The 13,570-nt window shown below is 35.4% G+C and overlaps 1 protein-coding gene across 1 annotated transcript in view; it reads left to right on the plus strand.

Moving 5' to 3' along the window:
* Nucleotides 1–13,570, plus strand: part of RAD54B (RAD54 homolog B) — a 77,066-nt gene that overhangs the window by 44,982 nt on the left and 18,514 nt on the right. The window contains exons 4-6 of the mRNA XM_004370771.2: nucleotides 3,963–4,157; nucleotides 8,005–8,286; nucleotides 12,237–12,399. Coding sequence (XP_004370828.1) covers nucleotides 3,963–4,157; nucleotides 8,005–8,286; nucleotides 12,237–12,399 — 640 coding nt within the window. The remainder of the gene's footprint in view (nucleotides 1–3,962; nucleotides 4,158–8,004; nucleotides 8,287–12,236; nucleotides 12,400–13,570) is intronic.

The following is a 13,570-nucleotide window of genomic DNA, read 5'->3' on the forward strand; positions in this document are numbered from 1 at the left end:
GTTCTACCTCTGTTTGTGTTAGTTTAGGTAGGTAGTGAGTTTCTAGAAATTTGTCCATTTCCTCTAGGTTTTCATATTTGTTAGAGTACAATTTTTCATAGTATTCTGTTATGATTATTTTAATTTTAGTTGGGTCTGTTGTGATATCACCCATCTCATTTCTTATATGGGTTATTTGTTTCCTCTCCTGTTTTTCTTTTGTCGGTTTGGCCAGTGGTTTATCAATTTTGTTGATCGTTTCAAAGAACCAGCTTTTGGTCTTGTTAACTGTTTCAATTGTTTTTCTATTATCTATTTCATTTAATTCTGCTCTGGTTCTTATTATTTCCTTTCTTCTGGTGCCCAAGGGCTTCTTTTGCTGCTCTCTTTCTACTTCTTCAAGTTATAGGATTAGTGTTTTGATTTTGGCCCTTTCTTCTTTTGGATGTGTGAATTTATTGTTATAAACTGACCTCTGAACAATGCTTTTGCTGTGCCCCAAAGGTTCTAGTAGGATGTATTTTTGTTCTTGTTTGATTCTATGAATTTCTTTATTCTGTCCTTAATCTCTTGTATAACCCAGTAGTTTTTGAGCAAGGTGTTGTTCAGTTTCCATGTGTTTGATTTTTTTCCTTGCTTTTTTTTTTTAAATTGTTTTCTACTTTTATGGCTTTATGGTCAGAAAAGATGCTTTGTAATATTTTGATGCTATGGATTTTTTTAAGGCTTGCTTTATGGCCTAATATGTGGTCTGTTCTGGAGAATGTTCCATGTGCATTGGAAAAGAAAGTATACTTGGCTGCTGTTGGGTGAAGTGTTTGGTATATGTCTATGAGATCAAGTTGGTTGAAACAATGACCACTTTAAACATTGGTCAATTTTTTTTTATTAAAATGGATTAATACAATATTGATAATTTCTAGATATGCAAAATTTAACTCAGCCAACCTAGACTTGATGAAATTTATAAAAGAAAACTCATGATGGTAAAAACTAATCAGTAAAATTTAATACATAAGAAAACGACTCAAATCTTCGCTGTAAAATTTTCTTGGAAAATGATTGTGAAGGAAATTCTTTAAAATGGAAACAAAAATTCACAATAACGGAGATGAGTTTGGTGTTAACTATTTTTTCAGTGAAAATTCATTAATTTTAAGATGATTGTATTTTAAATAAATTTTCATAAATATGGAGTCAAAATGTCCCTGAGGTAAAAATGGCCCTTTCTAAAAGTAGCTTTTGTTCTGCAAATATGGTGAGGAACAAGATAGAAACAGACTTCTCTGAAGACCTTATATAATTTCATCAGGAAGACTGACATTAATTTCTTATATAATTACCACTGACATGAGTGCAACAAAGATCAAGTACAAAATGCTGAGATATCAACTAAGGCAGCTTGATCTAATCTAGCAATTGGAAATTTAAGCTACTATACAGAAGGGTGAGTACACCAAGAGAAAAAGAAGTCAATGTAATGTGAAACAATTGTCCAACAATAGGAGACTAAAACCATATTATGCAGATATTAATGATCATTTTATTGTTTTATTCAATGACATGGGAAATGTATTCACATTAATATATGAAAAGAGAATAAAAACTATATTCAATATTTACTGGTATTATAGAAGCATATTTTCCTTCAAAGTACCATCCAAAAATAACCCTTGGTCCACACACTCTCATTATGGAAGGCCAGGAAATCGGGGCAACTGCACTTAAGTCTTGTGACTGCTTGGCTCCTGTTCAGGGTTACAGCAGCCTGAATCCTTTCTGGGATGATGAGTTCTTTGGGCTGTGCATTAGGGGTTGCCACCTGCTTTGAAATTCTGACGGAGCTGACTCAGCTGGATAAGAATCATTTGTTTTCTCAGGAAAAGCCTTTGATAGTTCTGAGGTTTGAAGATAGTGAAGACTTACTTTCTAAATCTATGAATGCCAGAAATATGAATTATCTGAATTCTAGTGACAATGAGTTTTCATGCTTTTGGATGATTTATTTACCTGGCTTGAAGATGTACAAGTTTTTTTTTTGTGTGGACATTAGTTTTCTTTGCTTTTTGGTTAATACCTAGGAACGGAATGGCTGGTTATAGTAGACATGTCTAACTTTTGTTTTAGCTTAAAATTCATTGCTTCCGAGTTGATTGTGACTCATAGTGATTATAGGACAGAGTAGAACTGCCTCATAGGGTTTCCAGGGAGTGCCTGGTGGATTCGAACTGCCAACCTTTTGGTTAGCAGCGGAGCTCTTAACCACTGCACCACCAGGGCTCCTTAGCTTAAAACAACAGACATTTATTGTCTTGCATTTGTAGAGACTAGAAGTCCAAAACCAAGGTGTTGGCAGGACTGTGCTCAACGGCTCTAAGAAAGAATCCTTTACTGCCTTTCTAGTTTCTGATGGTTGCCAGCAATTTTTGGAATTCCTTGACTTGTAGAACATACCTCACTCCATTCTTTGCCTCCATCTTCACATGACCTTCTTCCCCATGTGTCTGTGTCTCTGTCTCAATTTCTTTCTTTTTATACTGGATTTAGGGTCCACCCTAATCCAAGATGACCTCATCTTTTTATTTTTATTTTTTATTTATTTATTTTGTTGTTGTTGAGAATATACACAACAAAACATACATCAATTCTACAATTTCTATATGTACAATTCCGTGACATTGATTACGTTCTTCAAGTTGTGCAGCCATTCTCACCCTCCTTTTCTGAGTTGTTCCTCCTCCATTAACATAAATTCACTGGCCTCAAATATTCCTGTCTAATCTTTGGAATTGCTGTTTTTGTATGTTTAACTTTTTAAGAAACAGCCAAACTATTTTCCAAAGTGGTTTTGATCTTTTACATTCCTTCCAGCAGGGTGTGATAGTTCCGGTTGCTACACACAGTGTGGTCATTTTTTTTTTTTTTTTTTTTTAATTTTAGCCAGTCTAATGGATGTGAGAGGAGCCCTGGTGGTGCAGTTGTTAAGCTTCTAACTGAAAGGTTGACAGTTTGAACCCACCAGCAACTCTGCAGGAGAAAGATGTGACAGTCTTGCTTCTTTAAAGATTACAGACTTGGAAACCCTATGAGCAGTTCCACTCTGTTCTGTGGGTCGCTATGAGTCAGAATTGACTCGACGGCAATGGGTTTGTTTTTTTTAATGTTACCCCCACTCATAACAAGTTCTTCTCTCCTGTACTTTTCTAGTCAATCTGCTCACTCCAGAACAGCAACTGTTTTCTGAGTTCTGTCACCACAGATTAGTTTCCCTGCTGCTGTAATATTTTCTGTGTAATACTGGTTAGATATGCTTTAATAAGGTGATATGGGAATGTTTCTGAGGAAATTACAGACTTTTGCAAGAAGAAACATCTCCTAATCAGAAACTACTGAATTCTGGGAATCACTGGCCCAATCTGATTATTCCCTAACTAGGAGACAAAAGTATTTTAATGACATTTAGTCTCATTCTTACTTTGCTGTTTTTGTTCTTATATGAAAAAAGTATAGGTTTTCCATTCAGAGAACTCTACAATCTTGTTTTACCTTTCCTCGACTTATTATGTTACTATTAATTAAATCAGTTGTTTGTTCAAAATACGTGATTATGGACTTTGAAATATTATCTTTAATTACTAGAGTTTTAAATGTGTATAGTGATTATTATTCTACTTCAACTGAATGTAAGAAGTGTATATTCAGTGTACTTGTATGGTAATGCTAACACCTGACATTTGGATTTCTCAGTTTGGAAAATACTAATATGAGTATGGTCATACTTATTGTTAATACAATCTGATTTCCCTATGTCTTTATTTTAAAAATCTATCATGATAAAATATCTAATGTAAAACGCCTTTTTAAGTGTGACAATTCAGTGGCATTAATTACTTGTGTCTTTATTTTTGTTTGAATGACCTTACTATTTAAATATTAAAGAGTCATCTTTAAAAGTGTAGTTTTTATTTTATTTTTTATTCTAGCTTATTCAGCCCCAACAGAACTGACAGTGTCCAGTGCAAAAGAAGAGGAACCTGATAACTTAGTTAAATATTTCAGTGTTGTTTGGTGTAAGGCTTCAAAGAAAAAACACAAAAAGTGGGAAGGTGATGCTGTTCTTATTGTAAAAGGCAGGTCGCTTACATTAAAGGATTTGGAAGGCAAAGACATTGGAAAAGGTATTGTGATATTACCTGATGTTTATGATTTTATCCGAAATTAGTGTGTATCTCTGGATACATGGTTGAAATATAATGAAGTTTTATAAAAGGGACAGATTAAAATGTTCTTTGAGTGACTTTCATGCCTAAATTGTGTATAATACATAAAATTATCTCACAATATTTAATCAGTCTGACAATATCATGACCTATGCTAACTCACTGAAACAAATCCCATCCTGTGGTTTCATTTGTTCCGAAAATGAAATGGCCTGTTAGTGATATACAATTATTTTGACATTTTTCTGAAATTCAGATGTCTTAGTGTACTTTTGTTTCTTTTTTTTCCCCCAGAATATTAAGTGATTAAAAATATAAAAAATATTGGTATCAAGAGTAGAATGATCTCTAATTTCAAGGACACTCAATTTAAAATTTTGAAAAAAACAAAGAGCTAATGATTTGGCATGACCTAGACTAATATATCCAAATTGGAAGTTATGATACTTTCCTTTATAAAATGTTGCTGGCACAACTAGTGCTAATAAAGTTATGTCCGCAAATTCAGAATGCCTGAGCATCAGACTTAATTGTTTGTCTCTTATTGTTCAGTTTTGAGTGTGGCCTGTAATTATAATTTCTGTTTTGCACGTTCATTCATTAATTTAAAAATATCACAGTTTAAATAGTTTTTTGAGTGACTCTTGTGTGCCAAGCACTGTGCTAATAGTGAAGATTCAATAATGAATGTAATTTATAGTTATGTAGGGACACGGCAATGTAATTGATAATTAGGAAGTAGTAAGGTAATTGTTTCACTGAGGAGTTTTACAAAGCACAGTGGATACATAGAAGGACCATTTATAGGGGAAGGCTTCATAAGTGTTATTTTTTAGGTAAAATTTGAAGGATGAAATTTTAGAGGTTATAAGAAAAGGGCATGTTCTAGGGCAAGAGGGAATAGCTTTATACAAATGCACAAAGGCATAAGAGAATTAAAACTAGTTCAGTGTTTTAGGAAAGTAGTCTATGAAGGACAGTGACAGTTGCAGGATTTGAGGCTGAATGGAATTATCTGCAACAGAAAGTTTTATGTATTCTAAAAATATCAAACAGCTAGTATGTACACAGTATTATGTTGGTGTTTAGAGGAATTAGAAGGAAAACTATACCATGCATTCCATGTTTTTGGTGAAGGTAGATCAGGGCTAGGTTTTTGGAGAACTTGTTCATGCAGTGGTGTTGCATCTTTAGTGAAATTATGTCCTAAATTCAGCTAAAAATTATCAAAATTACCCTAGAATATCTCTTACCAATAAAGTGTAATATACATGGTTTTGTGTACACATAAAACCAAAACCAAACTCATTGCTGTTGAGTTGATTCCTACTCATAGCTACCCTATAGGACAGAGTAGAGCTGCCCCATAGGGTTTGCAAGGCTGAAAATCTTTACATAAGCAGATTGTTAACATCTTTTTCCCGTGGAGCAGCTGGTGGCTTCGAACTGCTGACCTTTCAGTTAGCAGCCAAGCACTTAACCACTACGCCACCAGTGCTCTTGTGCATATGTAGTTTATAATAAAATGATCTTTCAGTTTCAAGCAGCACAAAAGATAATTTAGGCTTAAACCAGTGGTTTTTCACTCTGATTACACAGTAGAATCACCTGAGGTGCTTTTAAAAAAAGTACCAGTGCCCAAGCACTGACCTCTGAGGCTCTGATTTAATTCACCCGAGTGGTGAGGGAGAAGGGACTGGGCAAAGGTATATTTTAATTTCCCAGATGATTGTAATATCAGCCAGGAGTTGAGAATCACTGGTTTAAACATAAAGAGGATTATATTTGCTTTCAAAATACATCCAAACGTAGGACAGAATCTGTTTGCAGAATTATAATATTAATAAATGTATCAACCCACAGTTAATTTTGCAAGTTAGTTGCCTAGAATCCAAGCAATTTTTCTTTTAAATATATTGGATATACAAAATTTAAATATTGTTAAAAGTAGGGGTAGAGATGCTAAAAGAAATCGAAGGCTACAGTACTGAAATTACTGATAAAACAAAAAACACAAACCCATAGCCATTGAGTTGATTCTGACTCCTAGCAACCCTGTAGGACAGAGTAGAACTGCCCCATAGGGTTTCCAAAGCTGTAAATCTTTATGCAAGCAGATTGCCACATCTTTCTCCTGCAGAGTAGCTGGTGGGTTCGAACCGCTGACCTTTTGGTTAGCAACCTAGCGCTAAACCACTGTGCCACTAAGGCTCCAGGAAATTACTGATAGCTTGTTCTAATGCAGTCAGACTCAATTGGCCATCCTCAACTGGCCATCCTTACACAATGTCCAGGAAAAAAAGAAGTGTGGGAAACAAAGTTTGAGAGTTTTAAGAATGTCTTCTGGAAATTTAAGGAGCCCTGGTGGCACAGTGGCTAAAGTGATCAACTGCTAACTGAAAGGTCAGCTGTTTGAAACCATGAGGGGCTCCGTGAGAGAAAGATGTGGCAGTTTGCTTCCTAGAGATTTATAGCCTTGGAGACCCTATGGGGTCACTATGAGTCAGAATCCACTCGACAGCAGTGGGTGGGTGGATCTGGAGATTTAGAGATTCTTGAGTCACTACCGTGGATCAAAGTGAGATGAGAGATCCTGGATTGGAGAAACTTCTAAAAGTACCCCCAAAGGAAAAGATTATTCTTATCTCCCATTTTCATGTAAAACTGAGGTTAACATGAATTCTATATGAAGATAAAAGCTGTAGTTTTCATTATTATGAAAAGGTCAAGACCACTGCTGTATAGAGATAGTAATTTGGGCATGGAGGAATGGACCTTTGGCATTTAGGAACATCAGCTAAATAATTTGTCCCTAAATCAGAGTATTAAAATTAAAAAATGTTCCACCGTAAGTGATTTAAGAATATATACTACTTACAGATTGGCACAGATTATAAATTTTAGCCCAGTGTTAATAGAACAAATTGTAGCAGTTTTCAGCTAGTTGAATAGAGTCATTTTCTAAAATGTGACAGTCTTTTAGTTTATTTAGAGATTTAAAAAAAGGTTTGTGGTGTACATAGTTCCTGCCCTTCCTAATGGCACAATAACTGCATAGGAGTTTAAAATTCCAACATTCTAAGTGGTTAATGAGCTCATTTAGAACAGAGAGTGACCGACTTATTGATGTTTTTATTCCCTCAGCACTTTACCCATGGCAGCACTTAATAAATGTCTGCTGTATGAATCATAATTTAAACAAACTTAAAATTATAAAATACCTCCCTTTTAATTAAAGTGCCAGAACTTGGAATGTCTCGGCCTCTTGACACAACTGTATTCTAACTTTCCTAGCTCATGTGGAACAGTATAGTACTGGCTGTGGTAGCAGTTGCTATCATTGCTCCTCCTTCATGTTTCCAGCTGTTTGTAAGTGGAAATATAGATGCCGTGGTGTTTCTCTAGTTGGTTCACAAGAAAGGAGGAGGACCCATATGGCCTACCAAATTCTTTTCTTGTCTTGTTCTTCTTTTTTACCACAGATGAGATGCAAAACTATAAGAATACACTAGGCTGCATTTTCAATTTAAAAAAAAAGTCTTTTTCTTAAGCTTAGCCAGTTTTTATAGCTGTTTTCTTATTTATTTCTTCTGATTTTTAGAATTTTTTTTGTTTAACCAAAATGATAAATTAGGTTTCCATTCTGGCTAGTGGGTTATGTTATATACGGCTATTTAAATTCAAAACATAGCTTTCATTCTTTACAGTTGAGATAATATAAGGAAAGGTGACTATGGTAATTAAGTAATCTTAGAGCTGAGTGCTAGTAAATTAAATTACCTTTTTTTTTCCCCTCAATTTAAAGGCATTGGATATAAATTCAAAGATCTTAAAAAGATTGATGAGGGTCAAACACTGATGATTGGTGGAAAAGAAATAGAAGTCATGGGTATAATCTCTCCAGATGACTTCAACAGTGGCAAGTGTTTTCAGCTCGGAGGAGGAAGTCCTGCTGTCTCAAGTTCTTCTCAGCCTGCCAAGAAGTGTTTCTCTAACCCTTTCAAAAATGTCTGTAAACCAAATTCAAGGGAAAATATACAGAATAATTTCCAAAACTGCAAACCACGCTATGACCCATATGCACCAAGTAAGAGTTTAAAAATAATTTGAATATTCTGTTTTTACTGTTAAAGTGTTTTTGGTATGCAAATTTGAGGTTTAAATTTTGTTTTTCACATGTTCAATTGAAAGTATATATTAATATTATTCTTCAGACATATAATCTGACCTAAGGGATAATATTGAGTTGTATGACAATATAGGTTGGGAATTGTTTCATATGTAAATTCACAATCCCAAGAATATAGTATTCAATGCTATTCATGTTTTGAAGGACAAATACATAAATTGTAGATGGATACATACACAAATAATTTTGAATAAAACCTGACATCTTTAGTAACGAGAAAAAGTAATAAATTCATGAATCAGAGTTATGCTTATTTCTCCTGTTTGAAGACCATATGCCTTGATCACATGGATTAGTATATTAAAATATTGAATGGTGAGATATCATGTAAAGAACTCAAATTTAACTCGTGAAAATTAAATTCTGTTCATTTCGTTATTTTATTTATTTAATCATTTATTTGTTGCTGCTGTTGTTGAGCAATACACAACAGAACATATACCAATTCAACAATTTCTACATGTACAATTCAGTGACATTGATTACATTCTTTGAGTTGTGCGATCATTCTCACTCTCCTTTAAGTTGTTCCTCTCCCAGTAATATAAATTCTCTGCCCCTAAAGCTCCTATCAAATCTTTTGAGTTGCTGTTGTCAATTTGATCCCATATAGATAGATCTTAAAAGAGCACAATGCTCAAGGCAGACATTCTTTACTAGTTACACTAATCTATTGTTTGGTTTTAAGAAGACTTCAGGGGATATTTTTGGTTTAAAGTTTAAAGATTATCTCAGGGCCATAGTTTCAGGAGTTCATCCAGCCTACGTGGCTCCAGAAAGTTTAGGTTCCATGAGAATTTGAAATACTGTTCTGCATTTCCTCTCTTTTGATCAGGATTCTTCCGTAGAATCTTTGATCAGAATGTTCAGTGGTAGTAGCTGGGTACCATCCAGTTCTTCTGGTCTCATAGCAGAGAGGCAGTTGTTAATGGAAGCAATTAGCTACATATTCCATTTCCTTCTCCTATTCCTGACTCTCCTTCAAGGACTCTGTTGCTCCAGGCAAATAGAGACCAGTTGTACCTTGGATGGCCACTTGCAAGCTTTTAAGCCCCCGGACACTATGCAACAAATTAGGAGGTAGGACAGAATCACTAAAATGTTATTAAGCCAATTACATTTAGTTACTTTCACATTAAAAACCCATTGCTGTCTAGTCAGTTCCAACTCATAATGACCCTATAGGACAGAGTAGAACTGCCCCACAGGGTTTCCAAAGCTGTAATCTTTTCAGAAGCAGACTGCCACATCTTTCTTCCGGGGAGTGGCTGGTGCGTTCAAACTGCTGACCTTTCAGTTAGCAGCTTAGTGCATAACACTGTGCCACCAGCAGTCTTATTTTTCATGTTAATGAATTTAATTTTAAAAATTACATTAGGAAATGAAACCTAGCCTGTTTCTGACTATTCTTATGTTTGTTTACTCAAGAAATATTTCTTGCATGCCTTTTTTTTGTTTGTTTTATTGTGGTAAAATATGTATAACACAAAAATTTTCTATTTTAACCATTTTTAAGTGTATAATTCAATGATATTAACTGCATTCACCATACCATGTTCTGCAACCGTCGCCATTATCTATTTCCTAAAGTTTTTCAATACTCCAAACAGAAACTCAGTACCCCTTAAGCAATAACTCCCCATTTTCCCTTCCCCGCAGCTGCCAGTACCCTTTAATAAAGTTTTGTCTCTATGCACTTACCTATTGTAGATACTTCATATAAGTGGGCACTGGATGCCTTTTATGTGTTTGTGCCCAGAGGTAAAACTACCATTACAGCACTTCTGATTTGGAGAGAAGATGGATAAGGAAATTTAATTAAAGTTTAGTGTCGTGGATGTGGAAGTTGGCGGACTGAGTATGCTTCTTTCACAATAGAAGTAAAATAAAATATACAAAGTACTGTAATTATTTTTCCCTGTTGCGAATACTATAGAACAAATAATTTTTGAGATAAAGGGGCCTTTGAGATCGTTTAGATCAGTCCCTTAACCTTGCATTTGAGGAAACTGAGGCCCTGAAAGATGAATTGATTTACCTAACTTCAGATAATCAATGGCATAATTAAGACAAAACCCTGAAATTTGAAATTCCTAGTTCTATGACATTAGCTTACCCTAGAGACTTACTTGAAATATAGAGAATAGAAGCTTCTCTTCTTTTACCCAAATATTATGTCTGTCCCACCAGCTGTTTTAACAACCCTCCTTCTCCACTGTACCCTTCTTTCAAACTGAGTGAATGAAAAATTTTATTGTGATAATTTTCCCACATTATGTATTAATGCGTGTATGTGTGTGTGTATATACGTGTGTGTATACATATTTGTGTGTGTGTATCTTTCAAGCTGATGTGCCATTACCATGTATGATTTAGGTTTATCTTTCTTGAAGATGGGCACTTTGTTAAATGACTTGTCCTATGGTTCTTCTTCTCCACCTCTATTTTCTCTTCTTCCCTTTTGTTCTTTTAAAAGATAGAAAGAAATGGGACCATTTCTTGGTTGGAAATCCACAAAGAATACATTCTTGCTTTGCTACTGGGACATAGAAGAAAGAAAGGCTAAATTTTCCATTTTCACTCCCTAATCTTCTACCTAAAGAGCCATGGTGGTGCAATGGTTAAGTACTGGGCTGCTAAACCAAGGGTTGACAGTTTGAACCCACCCAGCAGCTTCTCAGGACAAAGACCTGGCGATTTGCTTCTGTAAAGATTAAAGCCAAGAAAACCCTATGGGGCAGTTCTACTGTGTCACATGGGGTAGCTATGAGGTGAAAATCAAACTGATGGCACCAAACAACAACCACAACAATCTTCGACATACCAGGAATTGACCTTAGAGATGAGAGTTCCTCAAAAACCTAGGAAGATCCACAGAAAACTTGTCCTTTGGGTAATGATTAATGGTAAACATGAGCAAACTCATTCTTGTGAATATGTATTTCCTCATATTTTATTTAATCTACTGGCACCTATTTTTTTGTATCCCCCGTCTCATCTCTTTGTCTTTTCTTTTTTCCTTTTTGTTTATTTTTTAATCTAATTCAGTTTTTGATCATGATGTAGCTATGAAAATATCATCTAAAAAATAATTTCGATGGGTGTATTATCTGACTTCAGATTTATCAATTGAGACCTGTTTTCTAGTTATATCTGAATTTGCTTTTTGTTTTGGTGATATTTTCAGGAATCTTTTAAACTATGCTCACATATTTCTAAAGAATTATATTATTATTTGATGGTTACTTTATGCTGCTTTGCAAAGGTTCATGAATTTGACTTTCATGAATGCAGTAATTAACTTTAAGGAAATAATGATGGCCAAGTCAATGGAAAATTTGTAATCCTTTCTCAGTTCTTCTGATTAATGGAAGTCATGGCCATTGTTAGTGTGTATAGGACTGAAAATAAAGGGAGTCTTTATGTTATGTTTGAGGAGGCTTTATGAAAGAGTCAGAAGCTGTGAGCATTGACAAATGCATCCTGGCAAAATTCCAACCTGTGCTTTCAGTTGGAAATACTTCTCTTTGCCCTGAATACTGAGCTATTGAATTTTGTGGATGACTGAATTCCTTATTAGACAATAGTGAGTTCTAGTGGTTTTGAAGCACTTTTGGGCATATGAAGTTTGGAACACTCTTTGTAATTCTTTGCATGAATAAAAAAAGATTTTCTTTTTAAAATTTTGTACTCTTGCTTAGTATTATTGTTACTAAATTTCGAATACTTTCTGGCCACAAATGATGGCAAACAGTTCCATTTTACAAGTAATTAAAGTCATATAATGCAGTTGCTGACAAACTGAAATTGCAATACGTTTACACGTATGCATTTACTTTTTTCTTCAGATTCCCTTGTTATGCCACGTCCAAACAAGAATCATCAGTGGATGTTGAATAAGAACTGTTGCCCTCTTGTGGATGTAGTGATAGATCCTCACCTTGTATGTCATCTTCGACCACATCAGAAAGGAGGAATCATATTCCTTTATGAATGTGTGATGGGAATGAGGTAGGAAAATATAGACTTTGTTTAGTTGTGGGGTTTACAGTTAATTTTACCTAAAGTATTTGGACTTTGTCCTTGGTTCCTGGGAGATAACCTCTAAAACCTTGGAATTTCTGCGGTGACTCAAGTGTCTTTGATGAGTGCTCTAGACCACACCTACCTAACCTACCTAATGAGGTAACTCTTGGGTTTGGGATGGCCAGGCCAAAAAGTCCCACCATGTGATAATCAGCCCAACCTCAGGGGAGATGGGGATCTAGAGGCTGAGTTCAATCAGTCATGCCTGAGGTCCCAATAAGGGCTCTAGACACAGAAGCTCCATGGGCTTCCTGGTTGGTGAAAGAGGATATTTGGTAGGGTAGCATGTTCTTTGGGACACGGAGGCTTCGCACTGGGAACTCTCCCTGACCTTGCCCTGCGTGTCTCTTCATTTGTATCCTTTTTGCTATGATAAAACTGTAATCATAAGTATAGTGCTTTCCTGAGTTATGTGAGTAATTCTAGTGAATAATTGAACCCAAGGGAGTAGTAGGAATCAGCTAGCATCCTGAGGAGTAGCCAGCAGGTCAGACGTGAGGCTTTTGTGGGAACCCCCAAGCTTGTGGCTGGCATCTGAATTCTTAGGCTAACTTGGCAGTCTGTTGAACTGTGCCCTTAAATTTGTGAGGTCTGATCTAGCTCTGGTGGTTTGGGTCAGAGGAAGAAGCCCTGCATCTGCAATTGATGTCAGAACTGAAGTGGAACAGAATCATATGAGTTGATTAGAATTGGAATTTGACTGAGTCCCTAACATTAGTGTAATATGAGTTTTGATTTAACCTGTAACAATAATGGTTTTCTAGAAAGAGCCTGATATAATAAATCTCAGAAGGTACATCATGGATTTTATGTGGTAAGAAAGGGTAAATGGTATTTACTTGTACATTTATTCCAAAAATGGCTCTTAATAGGTACCTTTTGTTAAACATCCTGCTGGGAGCTGGGCATACAAGAGTCAGGACCATGGTCTTTACTCTTATGTAGCTTATAAAGTATTTCAGGAAACAGATAAATATAGCCAACCTTGATGTAGTAAAAAAGAGCTCACTACTCATATGATACAAAGTTATGGGAGCAAAATGGAAGAAGCTTTTAATTTTGCTTAGGAGGGCTTTGGAACAAGGTTTTCTTTCTC

Source organism: Trichechus manatus, unplaced genomic scaffold (genome assembly GCF_000243295.1).
Source record: "Trichechus manatus latirostris isolate Lorelei unplaced genomic scaffold, TriManLat1.0 scaffold00009, whole genome shotgun sequence".
In the NCBI taxonomy this organism is placed as follows: Eukaryota; Metazoa; Chordata; class Mammalia; order Sirenia; family Trichechidae; genus Trichechus; species Trichechus manatus.